At 39.4% G+C, this 16,670-nt stretch overlaps 1 protein-coding gene across 2 annotated transcripts in view; it reads left to right on the forward strand.

Moving 5' to 3' along the window:
- The window catches only part of cfhl5 (complement factor H like 5), a 30,977-nt gene extending 22,268 nt beyond the window's left edge, over positions 1 to 8,709 (forward strand). Inside the window, exons 8-10 of one of the 2 annotated variants that reach the window (XM_052012845.1) lie at positions 1,143 to 1,360; positions 6,447 to 6,537; positions 7,998 to 8,709. In XM_052012845.1, the coding sequence (XP_051868805.1) occupies positions 1,143 to 1,360; positions 6,447 to 6,506 (278 nt within the window). In that variant the 3' untranslated portion in view covers positions 6,507 to 6,537; positions 7,998 to 8,709. The remainder of the gene's footprint in view (positions 1 to 1,142; positions 1,361 to 6,446; positions 6,538 to 7,997) is intronic. The other variant, XM_052012844.1, reaches the window with a different exon arrangement.
- Positions 8,710 to 16,670: the final 7,961 nt, after the last annotated feature.

A 16,670-nucleotide genomic window follows, 5' to 3' on the forward strand; every position in this document is an offset into this window, starting at 1 on the left:
TCTATCTTTCCAAGCATTAGGAAGCAGATAAAAATATGATCTCCATTTACTTATAACTTCCCAGTGAGAACAGACTTGAATTTACCACAAGAAACCAGCTTCAAAATTTATCCAGGAAGACTCCATAAACTTTTGCCTTTGCTCTTTTTGTTTTGAAAGTTAGCCCAAGTTCTCAATGGTGGTAGTTTTGTAATTGTACAGGTTTAGGAAAGGATTGTGTTCTTGACAAATGTTTCATTAAATTTCATTTCATAACACAAAAAGACTTGGTGAAATATATCATGGCTGTTTTGGTACAGATTTATCTGCAAGGGCACAGAGCAGCATGCTATTTGTTACAGTGAGAATAGATTGGTAAATCAAAGATACATACACTGAAGCATCATTTCCATCAAAGCAAAAGTCCATAAGTAGAATGTTCGTAGATTGAGGGATACCTGTATATCTGACTAAATCACAGCCCCAATTGCCCAGTCCTACTTCACTTCCCTTGAGACCCACACCAAACTAAGAAACTCAGTAAGGAGAGCTCAATTACTCAGAATTTTCCAGAAAATCAGGTTCCAGCAGGCAGGTCTCTCCCAAATTTTATCAGAATGTGCTTTTTGATTTTGCTTCTGAATAGTTCAACTCTAACTTGAAGATTATCTCCACCTGTCCTTGTATTCCCACCAGAAGAAATAGTTTCTTTGACCATATCCTACTATATCCTTTCAAAGTCTTGTACATCTTGATTCACCCTTCAGCCTTCCATAATCAATAGGCCAAGTTGTGCATCTTAATCCTTGCATTTTCCCGATGAAGTTTTGCTGCAAACTCTTTCTGGATGCTAAGAATATTCCCTGAAGTATAGAGGTTCTTTTACAATGGAGCCAGCCTAATCTTGATTCTGAAGTGGAACCTGGACTATGTTCCTTGCAGAATCAATCCACAGTTGACTGGCTTGTTTGAATGAGCCTTTTTAAAGTTTGCATATTCAGACATTCTCATATCATAAGACTTGCTTGAATCTGGAAACAATGTCCTTTATTGCTTGTTAGGTATTGCATGTTTTTTATTGTTGAAATAAAGGTGTTTTGATTTTATGGATGTTATTTGTATTTTTTCTGATTAATCTGTAAACATTATGTTTTGATACATAGATCAGAGCACACTGTTGTTTGTCAGTCACAGTGGAGAGAGCAATACTTTATTCTCGCTGAAATGCAGCAGAGCCAAAAAAAGAAACACTTTAAAGTTTTTTATAAAAGAATCCAACAGTGCAATACTGAATGTAGGATTCGGCAATGGGCCTGGAAGCATACTATATGAACATCCTGTAACTGGAGATTATTATTTTACATTCCCCATGATTAATTCTGTAAGTATACAGATATGAACTTCTCTCTATATAACATCACAAACTGAGAAAATTTGAAATTGAGAATTCAGAAAGTAATTACACTAACATTCATGGTGGAAGTGTCCAGATGAAAAATTCTTTCTTGACTACCATTATCCGAGTGACCTTGGTGACCTGCTTCAGGGTATGCAACTTTTCAATACCTTACTGCCATAAGCATAGTGAAATTCATGGCATTATGTGTAAGGTTTTGTAGGTAAACATTAAACTAATGGGGAGCAACTATTATTTTGTATCTAGATATACAGTAAAGTTATTGAATGTGTCCTAATTGAAACATTTCATAATGGTTCCATAATGGCTCCCTAGACACTGTACCTACCTCTGCATGCTTCTCCAGCTAATCTCTGGCAATAGCTCATCATTCACAATCCATTGAACTCAATTTATGTCATTTCTCTCTTCTGGTGCAGTGATGCTCTGTACATCTAGTTTGTTTTCACTCAATGGAATTTTGTTCTTGACAGTTTTTGAGGTTCCAACTTATAAAATAGATGATAAGTTTTCAACCTAAAACTAAAATATGTTTGAGTTAATCATATCCTTCAAACATAAGAAACCTATGGTTGTCCAAGAAAATTTGCTGACCACACCAAGCCAGGAAGAAAGGATGAGAACAATTCAAAGAAACTTAGCCAAATTAGTTCTGGATTAAAAAAGATATGTTGAAAGAAATTTAATAAACCTGTCCACACTTTAGTTTATACGTGAATTACAGAAAGGGTTTGGGGTGACAATTGACAGGATGACAGTCCCGAACTGTCAGTGCTGTTACAGTGACAATCAACAATATTGTTGTGTCACGCATTAATAGGTAGGGATAATAGTTAGGATTATAGTAATCATGGTAATCTTATTATTATTGACCACACATTGTCAGTAACAGAAATGCCTGATGAGAATGCCCAATAAGATTACAGATAGGAGTAGGTCCAAGTGTACAAATGCATTGGAATGCTCAATGGTTGTAAACCAATACCTAGAAGACTCACAGTCGCATCAGCTGTACACTAAATTTAAGGATGCATTTATGGCAGTGTTTTTGAGCAAGTCACTTTGTTATTTCTGACAGTGATAAGACTTTAAGACAAATAATGGAGGATGTTTCTGGTGAGGGGAATATTTAGAAAGTTAGAGAGAAAGGTTAAAGTGAAGGCTAGTGAAGTGTGCAATGATAACCAGATTATCAGCAAGAGACAGAGCATACATACATAAACACGTATATACCTCAAATTAGCGTCTAAGTGGGGAAAAATGGTAAAAAAAAACTGAATGCTGTTTATCAGAATGCATTCAGCATTCACAATAAGACAGTTGAACTCATGGCACTAATAGAATTAAATCATTATGATCTCATAGTCAAAATGGAGGTGTGGTTGCAAATCATCAAAGCTGGGAAAATAATAAAACACGATGATGCTGGAGGAACTCAGCAGGCCAGGCAGCATCTGTGAAGAAAAGCAGGCGGTCAACGTTTTGGGTCAGGACCCTTCTTCAGGACTGGAGATAGGAAAAGGGGAAGCCCAATACATAGGAGTATATATTCCAATATATTTCACTTTTGGAAGAAATAAATAAAATGGATCTAATAAGATAAAGGCAGTGGTGTGAAAGGACCTTTAGCTTGATAAATCATGAAGTAGAATCAGTTTAGATGGAACCAAGAAACAGCAAGGGGCAAAAAAAATGGTGGGCATTGTCTAGAATGTTTGACCATAAGTTAAGCATTGTGTCCATTTCTTGGCAGCACTTTTAAGCACAGATATAAAGCCTTTGGAGAGAGTGCAGAAGAAAATTTTTGACAATAATTCCTGGAAAGAAATATGTTAATCTGGTGGATAGACTTGAATCGGAATCAGATTTATTATCACTGGCATATGAAGTGGAATTTGTCATTTTACAGCAGCAGTACAGTGCAAAGACAAAAATCTATAAATAACAAAAATAAATGTGCAAAAGAAAGAACAATGAGATCATGTTCATAGGTTCATGAATCGTCCAAAAATCTGATGGTGGAGGGGAAGAAGCTAATCCTGAATTATTGAGTTTCGGTCTTCAGACTCCTGTACCTTCTCCCTGATGGTAGTAATTAGAAGAGGGCATATCCTGGATGGTGAGGGTCCTTAACGATAGCTGCAGCCTTCCTGAGGTGCCGCCTCTTGAAGATGTCCTCGATGGTGGGGAGGGTTGTGTCCATGATGGAGCTGAATCTATAACCCTCTGCAGCCTCTTGCGATCTGTGTATTGGAGGCTCCACACCAGGCTGTGATGCAACCAGTCAGGATGCTCTCCACTGTACATCTATAGAAATTTGCAAGAGTCTTTGGTAACATACCAAATCTCCTCAAACTCCTAACAAAGCAGAGCTGCTGGTGTGCCTTCTTCATGATTGCATCAATGTGTTGGGCCCACGATAGATCCTCTGAGATGCTGACGCCCAGGAACTTGAAGCTGCTCACCCTTTCCACCGTTGACCCCTCAATGAGGATTGGTGTGTGTTCTCCTGACTTCCCCTTCCTGAAGTCCACGGTCAGTTTCTTGATCTTGCTGACATTGAGTGTGAGGTTGTTGTTGCGACACCACTCAACCAGCTGATATATCTCACTCCTGTATGCTTCCTCATCGCCATCTGAGATTCTACCAACAATAGTGTGTTATCGGCAAATTTATAGATGCTGTTTGAGCTGTGCTTAGCCACACGGTCATGAATGTAGAGAGATTAGACCAATGGGCTAAGCACATATCCTTGAGGTGCACCTGTATTGATAGTCAACGAGGAGGAGATGCTACTACTGATCTGCACTGACTGTGGTCTCCCCATAAGGAAGTCGAGGATCCAGTTGAAGAGGGAGGTACAGAAGCTCAGGTTTTGAAGCTTGGTGATTAGTGGTCAGGGAATGGTGGTGTTGAAAGCCAAGCTGTAATCGATAAATAGTAGCCTTGCGGTTGTCTAGTTGCTCCAAAGCAGAGTGGAGAGCCAGTGAGCTTGCATTTGCTGTAGACCTGTTGTGATGGTAGGCAAATTGCAGTGGCTCCAGGTCCTTACTCAGGCAGGAGTTAATTCTAGCCATAAACAACCTCTCGGAGCACTTCATCACAGTAGATGTGAATGCTACCTAGCAATAGTCATTGAGGCAGTTCACTTTTACTCTTCTTGGGCACTGGTATGATTGCTGCCCTGTTGAAGCAGGCGGGAACATCTGACCGCAGCATTGAGAGGTTGAAGATGTCCTTGAACACTCCAGCCAGTTGGTCGGCAGAGGTTTACAGTACCCAGCCAGGTACATCGTCGGGGCTGGATGCCTTGTGAGGGTTCACCCTCTTGAAGGCTGTTTGGACATCAGCCTCCGAGACTGAGATCACAGGGTCATTGGGTGCTGTGGGGATTTGCACAGGTGTAATGTTATTCTCCCTTTCAAAGCGTGCATAAAAATTGTTGAGCTCGTCGGTGGTGGGGGATGTGGTGGGAAATCTGGGGCTGTTCTCTTTGGAACAGAGGAGATTGTGGGAAAATGGTAGGTCATCCTTTTTGGTAGGAAAAATAAATAAAAGAATATTTTTTAAATGGTGAGAGACTGAAAAATGCTGGCGTTCTGAGGGATCTGAATGTACATATAAGTGAATCAATGAAGCTTATTGCGCAGGTACAGCAAGTAATTTGGAAGTCAAATTGTATGTCAGCCTTTACTGCAATAAGATGTGAACTTGACAGTGGAGGCCATGTATTGTACACATGTCTGGTCTCCTTACCAAAGGAAAGATGTATTTATGATAAAGGGACTGCAGTGAAGATTCACCAGATTCATTGCTGGAACAAGAACGGTGGGGGATTGATCTATGAGGGGAAATTCAACACATTCCAGAATTCAGAAGAATGAGACACTGTTTCATTTAAAAATCAAACATTTTTATGAGGTTTGATAAGGAGATGCAGTGATGTTTCCCTTGAGGATACCTTATTGCAATGATATAGGATCCCGGTGGTTGGAATATTGAGTACAGGTCTGGTCTTCCCACCAAAGGAAGGATATACTTGAATGAAGGACTGCAGTGAAGGAGAGATTAGCAGACTGGCATGTAGACTGTGGACTTCAGAGGAACAAGAGGAATGATGTCATTGAAACATAGGAATTCTCACAGGGGTTGACAGGATAGATGCAGAGATGATGTTTCCCTTGGCTGTGGTGCCGAGAAATAGGGGTCACTGTCTTGTAAAAGGGGTTGACCATTCAGGACTGAGGTTAGAAGAACTCTTTTCACCCAGAGGGAATAAATCTTTGGCATTCTCTACCAAAGCGTGCTGTGGAGTCTCAATCACCAAGTATATTCAAGCAAGAGAACAATAGATTTATAGTTAATAAGGTAATCAAGGGATACGGGATGAATGCAAGATAGTGGTGCAGAGGTAAATGATTGACCAGGAATATCAGAAGAGACTGGAGGTGCTGAATGACCTTCTCCTGAATCTCTTTAAATGTGTTTGCATAATGTGGCTGAGTTTGTGGCTTCATCTCTATTCTGCTAGGATTCTTGTCTGCAGCTTTTGAATACACTGGTCTACTTGCAACCATGAGGAAAAAGTATGCCCAAAAGGGCATAATTCCCAGTTTTGTTGAGAGAGAGAGAAAGGTCTCAGGTGCTTATGTGGTGACATCTATTAGAGATGTCATTTTTCAATTGAGATGCTGAACTGGGTTTGCTGGTTCTTGTACATAGGCAAAAGGCAATTAATTGCACTATTCAAACAAAAAGCGCAAGGGTATTCTTTGCGTCTTGGCCAATATACAACTCTCAACCAACAGCACTGAAACAGGTTATCTGGTCAGTCATCTCTTTGCAGTGTGTGGGGCTTGGCTGAGTAGAAATCAGTTGCCACGTTTCCCTACATAAGTTAGGTAACTTGCTGCACAGATGTCAGGTTTATCTCAAAGGCATAAAAGTCAGCATAACGTTCAACAAACTGCATCTCTCTCTCTCATGTACCTTATGTGCCTTTTGTATATGTTTAGGAAGGGTCTTTTTATGTATATTTATTGTCTTATAGATCACATTCAATGTTACATTCACTGGAAATTTCAGCATTAGATTTGATAACAGGAGTTGACGTCGAGGCTAAAAGCTTGAAAGTTAGAAAGGTAAGTGATATTGACATAATATTTTTCTGGTGCAAGTTACTTTCTATAAAAGTCACACTCAATATTTGATGGCTCAAATGGACTTGCTCTTAAGCATTATGATGTCAGAATTACGGCTGCAGATTCTGGAGGCAATACGCGCTACAGCCGCTAGATTCTGGTGATGAGGAGGTGAATATTTTGGAGCATGGATGGTGTGCCAGTTGACGGCATTGAGTTGCTTTAGTATACTTGGAGCTCCACCATGTAATATATTCAAGTATGGAGAGTATTCAAAGAGGCTTGAGCCTGTCACTGCAGCTTTGCACCTACAAGGTAGTCCCTGTATTTATGCATCTGGTCCACCAGCTTCTGGTTAGTGGTGAGCCCCACTCATTGTCCAGCTCCCATGATATTGATAGTGAGGAGCTTAATATTGGGAATTCCAATGAATGTGCAGGGGAGATAGTTATTCTCTTCCTCATTAATGATGACCTAAGCTTGTGTGGGGAGAGTATTATTTGCTACTGATGCTGAAATAATTATCATTCAATTAGTATAGGTGATTCAAAAGGTTTGCTGCATTTCACTTTTGAATGTTTTACTTGTGATTATAATTCTCCTCAGGATCTGAGAGATTCCATGATGAAAATGTTGCCAAACATGTTGTTGGAAGAACTGAGTTTAAGCTGCTTTTCATGGCCTTTTCTTTCATGCTTGCACAATTAATTACACTGCAATTCATATCCCAAACAAACAGGCCGTCTGACTGGATTTTCCTTTCCTAATCTTAAAAATTTCAGCTGCATTATTGCTACTGCACTTCAGATTTACTGTACATATTTGTCAGGCATGGAACAGTTCCCAGCTGAGCATTTCCCGCAGTTGCATATAAATACCAGTGATGGTACAGAAGTGCTTAGTTTCCCTTTCCTGTTTCCGGTCTCCTGTCCCTCTTGGTGCAGCCACCCAGGAACTCTTGGCAACAGTTGGCAGAGTGCTGAGGACAGCAGTCGTATTTATTGAAATGGAGGAATAGATCAAGTGAAGGCTATATTCCCCCACACTTGGCACACTCTTAATGGCCACGATTTCCAGTGGAACAATGTTGGGTAAACGTCTTCAATTCAGGGCTCCACTGTCCCCTTAAAAATCATTCATCTTCATTATCTAGAAATGATGGCTTCCTCTTGTGAACAGCATATGCTCCTAAAGAGAAAAGACTGAGGCTAATGAGTTGGGGTTGTGCTATTCTCAAAGTTGCAGACTAAAGGTTTGTATCACAGCAAGTCCCTTTAAGACAAAGGATACAGCACTACTCATAAGATTGAGTAAGCATTGAGTTTGATATACATTGCAGCTTTCAGCTCTTCCTCAAGTGCTCTCATTATTTCAAATATTATATATTTATCAAAAGTTTAATTATTCTTTTAAAATCACAGCCTGAATTTAATGTTAGTATCCTCTTGTTTAATTAACAGTGGATAAATGTGTTACATTTATGACAATGTATTTACATCAATAACAGATGAAAGCTGTGGAGTTACAAGTTGGAGAAATGGTAATTAACTGCTCCCAAGAATTAAGGATACAATAACTGAATGAGCAACATTTACGGATCGTTTCTTTCTTAACTATTAATTCTAAAGCCAAAGTATGATTTATTGTAAGCCTGTTTAATTCAATTATAATGCAACTTCTTGTGCCTATTTCTGGAATAATAATGTATTCTGCATACCTCTTGTAAGTTTCAAAACATTGATTTATTTTCATTAATTAATAATGAAAACAGCAACCTTCAAAGCTTTAAAAGATTTTCCAATATGTGGGGCTGCTTCTTGTTAATGCTTCCAATGTCTCTATCCTGCAGTATTATTCATTTACTGTTCATGAGTGATCACTATATTATGTAACTATACATAATGAATTAGAGCATCTTGTGTGTTCGTTTCTTTGTATCAGCAATGAATGAACAGGGTCACTTAACATCCAGTGAAACTTCACTTATACTACATGAGAATGTTGATGAAGACATTCATAGCAGTAGAACTAGTTCCAATGTCGTTAACATTGAATAGATGCAATATTATTTTATGCTACAGTTGCTTTTCTGAAATTTAGTTTATAGTAATGAAATTGCTGTATGCTTTGGCTTCATTGCAACATCATAATAAAGATATTGAAATGCAACAATGTATGTTTTAATGAAAAATATAATCACGTCAAAAAGCCTTGTGTTTTATAACTGCTACCTTGAAGACTGGCTTTGAAAATAACATTTCATAAAAGATGTGTGTTTTGGGTACAAACATTTGTTGAAGTTCAGTCACATAGCACCTCTTATATGGTTATATATTCCAATGAACGGACATTATTAAACGATATATAAGATCAAACCACATATTTACTATAAGTGGTTGGGGGTTTTGTGAAAATGGAAGATTTTAGGACCCCCTTAAAGGAGGAGAGAATGTTGCATGTTGGACACAGAGCTGAGTATGTGGCCAGAGTTAGTGGATCATGATAAAGCCACAGAGACATGTACAGGTGAGGGCATAGAGGGATTTGAAAATAAGTCAGGAGTATTTTAAATCTGCCAGGTTAACAGACCAGACCCCATCATGGGTCAATAAGAATGGTGGTGATGGGTGAATTGGATGATGCAAGTTAGGAGGACAGCAAGGTTTTGTACGAGTTCAAGTTTGGGAAAGCATGAGGTGGGAAGTCAGCCAATAGTTTGCTGAAATTGTCAAAGGTTGAATTATTCCATGAACACTGCAGATAGTCCTAATATAGAAGCAACTCATTACTTCTCCAACAAGTTAATTTTTCACCATTCGTTTCCAATCATGTGCTGCAATTTCAATGGAAAATCTGCAGGAACTACAGAGAAACACGTAACTGTTTGATGCCAAAGGAATAGCAGATAATTGAGAGAATGCCAAGGAAATTTAATCCCTGTGTTTGCTGTAATGAACACAACTACTTTCTGACTCCTTTCTAACAATGAATTTCAATTGTCCTTCATCTAGTAATCAATTGAGCATTGCTTCAGATCGTAATCCATAATCCTGTCAGTGGGTCACAATCTCCTATGAGTATATATTGTTCTGGTAATTCATGCACTTCCTCAGGAGAGTGAGGAAAAAAGAGATCACAGTATAGATTACAATGCCAGCATTTATGGTGATAATAAAAGCCCTTTATTAGAAATGGGGATAAAAATCAAATGACAACATTTACAAGTGCAGCAGCCAGGTAGGCTATCTGGTGAAAACGGGGAAAATAATCTAAAGGCAAAGTACGTCAATGGCATTTACACATGGGGCAGATTCATGTCATTGCTTCAGACCATGTTAATACTTTTACCAGGATTGGTTACTTTTCAACTGAACACTCTGGATCTACTAGCCATCCTTCCTTTCAAGCTAAGATCTTAAATATCCAATTTTATTGGCAACCAGTCAAAAAATACCAGTGAGTGAAAGTAATCGGGCAGATTTGTCAGTGCCCTGAGATCATTGTCTTAGTTGTTCCTAGGACAGATTTTTTCCTTCCCGTGTAATCCCAGAATGCAGTTTGCTGATTTCCAATGTTCATTCTTATGCATAATATATGAATTAGATATTAAACCAATAAAATCAACTGTTTAAAAGACAGCACATTAATGACTGGACTAACATATATTGCACAAAAATGTAGCACTATGTGTAGATCAGAACCAAATGTCATTAATTTAAGAACAGCATTTGAAGATGTACATAATAATTTGCCCTCATTAATCTGCTGTGACAAATGCATCTGCCTATAAAGCTTTGGTGGAAGTGACAACCTCACAATTCTTGTGGAGACTAAGTCCTGACTTCACATTGAGGACACCCTCCATTATGTTGTGCGGCATTAAAATAATGTTGAATGGGATAGTCTCAGAGCAGATCTGGAAGCTGAAGACTGAGCTTCCTTGTCATGCTGTGGATCATCATCAGCAACAGAAGTGTACACCACCACAATCTGTAACCTCATGTCTGGCATAACAATGATACCATCATTATTATCAAGTCAGGGAATCAACCCTGATTCAGTGAGGAGTGCAGAAGGACCTGCTAGGAGCAGCACCAGGCATACTTAAAATGATGAGGTATCAGCCTGGTGAAATACAGCACTCACTACATGCTAAGCAGAAAGGAATAGGCAGAGCTGAGCATTCTTATAGCCAATGGATCAGATCGAAGTTCCATGTGATACATTTACACAGTACCTCATGGATCCCCAATTTTGAGTTGCTGGAGCCATCCCGAGTCTATCTCATTTGGCAGGAACGTGGAGCCACACAGCATAAAGGACAGTGTCCTCAGTGTGAAAATAAGATTTGGTCTTCACAAGCAAAATGCAATGGTCACTTCTTCAAATGCTCTTCTGGACAGATGCATCTGCCATTGGTAGACTGGTGAGGACAAGGTCACGCTGATACATCTAATGCTGTTTTAATATCAAAGACATTGGGTCCTCTCCTTTGCATGGTAATGTTTTTTTTTGTGAGATATAGCAAAACTTCAGTGATTAATGTGCTGTCTTTTATACCTTTGGTGTGTTCGGTTTTTAATATCAAATTTATATATCATGCATCGTAAAGCATAAATTGGAAGCCAGGAATAACAGCAAACCAAAATAATTGGCATTCATATAATGTCAGCTTTGTTCTGTGCAGTTATATTCTAGTACATTGTTTTCAGAATGACAATGCTCAAATAATAATAGCATAATCATTGTGAAATTTATCTGACAACTGCACTGTGGATTTCTAGATATTGAAGGATCCTGACACAATAGAAGCATGAAGGAAATCTTGCAATAATGACTAATTCACTAATTATTTTTGTCAGAACCTATAGGGAGATGCTGGCAATTCAGCAACAAAGTGGCAGCATTTACCTTTGTAAGTTTTGAACTACCGCATGAATGTAAAATCTCAAACACCCTGGCCAGAAGGCAAGCATGCTGAGTAAGCCACTATCACAGGATGTGGTCCTTTAATCTAAGATATTGATGGTGGTGTGACTCAGATGGTGGTTAGATGAATTAAAGCAGCATATCATGGGTGCCTATTATTATGAAATGCAAGTTTATTCAAAAGTGAAATTTCTTGCTGAATTATGCACATTATAATGTAGGGTGTAATTTTAAATACATTGCAGAATGTATGTTAAAATTGGATCTGACAGCAAGGATCAAATTCAATGTAAAGCAAACCAACCAGTAAAATTTACATATTTGGGAATTCTTTTTGTAGCTCCTCTTGTGGAATTTGCTAACGCTTATCAAGCTTTTGTGCCATCTCATCATCTTCCTGTTATTAAACTGAATAATGTACTTCGAGATGCATAATTACTACTCAGAACACTTCACTTGTGACATGCTATCACCTCTCTATTGTCCACCCTATCACATGTTCTAACTCTTTAAAGAGCTTAATAATGTCTATTCACAGCTTACACGTTTATAATTAGAACAACTATTTCTCGTGTGAATGCCACACGAGGTTTTCTAAAAATTGTTAATTATAAGTTACATCTCAACAGAAGAAAGCAGTTGTCGGATGTATTTTTAAAGGAACAGTATATGCTGGTCATGTTAATTTGTTGGCTTTTTGGAATTGCCGTAGTTAGGACATCACCATCAAATATTCTGAAAATTCTTGGAGGAATCTCCTTGAAAAAAGTATGTGCTCTTTTACTCTACATTTATAGCAGTCATTAAGTGAGTGTTCCACCTTTATAATAGTCACTAAGATAACAGGAATGGTTGGTCATGGGCATCTTATTCCGGATGTGAAATGGGAGGAGGATTGGAACAGCCCCAACTACTCGAGGAAAGATGAAGAAGATTCCTTCTCCTTGTCCTGCCCCTGAGGATGGAGGACCTCCCTCTTCCACTGTAATGTCTCTACCAGGACATCTAGTAAACGTCTGTCAACCTTTGACTCCTTAATCTTGTTTCCTGATACTTGATTATTTGTCACCTCTTGTACTGCACATATTTAGTGACTGTGGGTGAGTGGAGACTCCACACGCAGCACCTATATAATTGCCCTGATCTGTGATCTGGTGTTAGATATGCAGCTTTCCACTTTAGTGCTTTCAGCTCCCGTCAGAGAATAGTAGATGGTGCCTGTTTCTTGCTCATGCTGCAGTCACTTAGTTTTCATTCTTTCAAGCTGCAGGAGTGGAGAAATTTAAATTTGATTGCCTAAGAGGGGGGATGTTAAATTGACACACATTGTGTGTATGCGACCATTATGCTTAATACTTGGGGGTGGGCAATGTTGGATCCCCACCAGCCTGTCCCCAACTCCCATCTCCTGCACCAGCAGCTTTTTCCAGGTTCTTAATTATATTGTCATGTTGTTATTACGTCCGTCGATAACTACATTTGCCTCATCTCGCCTCGCCTCGCCTCGCCCCACCCCACCCCATCCCATCCCATCTCATCCCATACAACAGAAAGCAATGTAATGCCAGGATATAGAAGGACAGGGTTAATGAGGACCGTGTATGCAGGAGCTGTGTGCTGTAAGCACAGTGCATTCCTGAGCCAGCACACATAAGAATGTCCTAAAATAAGCAATGCATTCCAGGGTATGTTTTGTCAGTAATAGTGCTCAATTATGTTTCTCACAATTAGTTACTTCTGAATAATTACTCGCTGTTCCTTCATGAATGTAAGTTCCTCAAATCTTGACCGGTTGTGCAGTATTTGATAAGCCAGCAGTAATCTCGCAATGTTTGCAATGATGTATGGATGTTATTGGAAGAGAAAACTGTTCAATAATTGAATTGCAGCATGCACATTTGATTTCACCCATAACATTCAGTACTTGTCCTGAATTACAGTGAGAATGAGAGAGCTGGGAGAAATCATCCTGTTCTTCACTGTACGGAGAGAAAAAAGTTTACTCCTATGATTTCCATCACCATGGAAGCCTGTCAGCGGTCAATTTGATTCATTTCACAAGATTCCAAGAAACAACTGAAAGCACTGCATATAGCAAAGGCTGGAAAATTGCCCAGGAGTGACCTGTTCACAAAAAGCAGGACGAACCAATCTGGCTAATTACTACCCACTGAGTCCATTCACCTTCAGCAGCAAAATGATGCAAACGATCATCATCAGTGCTATTAACTGCTATCATCAATACCAACTCACCAATTTACCATGCCGAGTTTAGGTTGCATCAGGATCACTCTGCTCTAGACCACGTCACAATCTTGGGCTAAGCATGGAGTTGAATTCCAGAGGTGAAACTTACTGCCCTTGATATCAAGGTATCATTTGCCTGAGTGTGGTATTAAGGCAGCCTTATAAAACTGAACTGACATCAATGTATGAACACTCCCGTTATTGGAATCAGACCTACTATGAAGGGAATTGGTTGTGATTGACAGAGATCAATCATCCCAGCCTCAGGTCATCACTGCAGGAGTTGATCGGGGTAGTATATTGGGCCCAACCATCTTCAGCTGGTTCCTTCTACGATGAGGTCAGAAGTAGGGATGTTCACTAATGCTTGCATGGTTTTCGATTCCACTAGCAATTCCTCTGCAAATGAAGCAGTCAACGCCTGCATGCAGCAAGGCCCAGACAACATTCAACCTTGGGCTGATTAGTAGCAAGTAACATTTGTGTCTCAGAGGTGCAAGGCAATGACAGTCTGTATCAATAGAGAGTCTAATCACATGCCCCTGACATTACCATAGCTAATCGTCAATATCCTGTGAGTCGCCAATGACCAGAAACTGAGCCATATAAATACTATGGCAACGAGCAGATCTGAGGCTCAGTATCCTGTACCGAGTGATTCAGCTCCTGAAATCCCAAGGCCTTTGCACCTTCTACAAGTGTGGAATGTCTGGATGGATGTAGCACCAACAGCCCTCCAGGAGCTCAATGCCATCCAGGACAAAGCAGTCTGCTTGATTGGCACCTATCTACCACCCGAAGTGTTTGTTCCTTCTACCGCTGGTTGCCATATCTGCAGTGTGTACCATTCATAAAATGCATGCCAGTTACTTGCCCAAGCTACTCACACAGCACCTCCCAAACATGTGACCTCCACCACCAAGATGGAAAAAGTCAGCAGGTACATGAGAATATCATGGTTTGTAGGTTCCCCTCCAAGTTGCACACCATTCTGACTGGGAAATATAATGTCAGCTCCTTTCTATCGCTGGGTCTAACTCCTTGAGAACTGTGGGAGAACCTTCACCAGAAGCACTGCAGGGATTCAAGGAGATGACAACAACCATTTTCTCAAAGCTAATATGGAACAGGCAATAAATGCTGGCCTTGCCAGTGATACACAGGTCCTGAAAATTAATTTAAAACAATTTTGATGTTTATTTGCACCTCATATCAGTGTTGGAAGGCATATGATATATACTTAATTGTTTTTTTTTTCAGGTGTGATAGTGTTTTTATTTCTTTTTTAAAATTTTCAAAATAATTCTGAATTTTTAATACTTCCAGTTGGTGAAGACAAAGGCAAACATTCATTTTAATAGCATTACCACCGGCTGTCAAAACCATTCTGAAAGCATAGTTTGTCACGTGCACTGGGAAAGATCACAAGACAAAGGAGCAGAATTAGGCCATTTGGCCCTTTGAGTCTGCTCCGCCTGTGCTGCATTGTGCTTCACTGAATCACACTACTGTAGGTGGTACCAGCTTCCCAGCAGAAGCCTGTGTCCACGCTAGAAGAAACAACATGGCCTCGGAGCAGCCAGACAGTGATCTCAGGGCAATGGATGACCTGCCCCATTACTTTTGCTCACTGGTACTTTTTAACTGTTGCCAGTGAAATTGGATATTTGTGATCTTAGTTTCCGGGGAATGACAAATAGTAGATCTGGAGTAACACACAGAAAGCTGGAGGAACTCAGTGGATCAGGCAACATCTATGGAGGGAAAGGGAAAGTTGACGTTTCGGGTCAAGACCCCTTCTGGGGTGCCTGCAGTCTCTTGTGTCTCCAGTAGATTTGGAGTGTTTGGTTGGAAGTCATCAAAGGGAAGCATCCACTCCTGGAAAAAGTATTAATATAGTCTGAAGCAATAACATGTCTCTGCCCAATGTGTAGATACTATTGATGTATTTTGCTCTTAGATTATCTTCCTCCCTTTCTTCCCCAGGTAGCCCATTCTTGCATTTGTAAATATCATTGGTGTTTTATCCCCTCTTTAGCGTTTCTAATCACCATAACTGCTGGTACTGCAATTATCTCCTCATTTTTCTCACTCTCCTGAGGAAAAGCATGAATGAACAGAACAATATATCTTTGTAGGAGATTGTGAAGAATAGATTGGATTATAGATTATGATCTAAAGGATTGCTAATATGATCGTTAAATGAAGAACTATTGAAATTCATTGCAGAAATAAGTCAGAAAGTAGCTGTCCTTATTTACACCAGATATAGGGATTAAATTTTCTTGGTGTTATTTCATTTACCTGCTATTCTTGCAGCATCAAACATTTACACGATGTTTCTCTGTAATTTCTGCAGATTTTCCATTGAAATTAGAGCAAATGATTTAAATAAATGATGGAAAATTAATTTGTTGAGGTGATGGATTACTTCACTACTGAGACTGTTTGTAACGGACATGGGATATTTCAACTTTTGACTATTTCAGCAAATCTTGGCTCACCTCCCACTTTGTACTTTCTTAAACATGAGCTTATACAAAACCTTGTTGTCCTTCCAACTCGTGTTAAGTCCATTTAACCCATCACCTGACCTATGTTGGGATCTGGTGCGTTAACACTTCTGTTTTAAAACGTGTCTATTGATTTTTAAATTCCTCCATGCCCTCACTCTTACATGTGATTTCCATGATTTGTGCATCCCACTAATTCTGGCCACTTGCTCAGCCCCGATTTTCATTACCAGTTCATGCGTTTAAATGCCAGGGTCCTAGGTCTCACGTAATGAAACTTTCTCTCAAAATCTCTCCACCATGGTAGTATTTTCTCCTTATTTAAGATGTTCTTAAAAGCTTTCACTTTTATAAGGGCCTCAGTCACCTATTGTAAACATGTGGTTTGATCTAAAGTCTTGTTTAATCATGTTTCTGTTAATAATAATGCTTAAATACATTAAA

Source organism: Pristis pectinata, chromosome 3, assembly GCF_009764475.1.
Source record: "Pristis pectinata isolate sPriPec2 chromosome 3, sPriPec2.1.pri, whole genome shotgun sequence".
NCBI classification, from domain to species: domain Eukaryota; kingdom Metazoa; phylum Chordata; class Chondrichthyes; order Rhinopristiformes; family Pristidae; genus Pristis; species Pristis pectinata.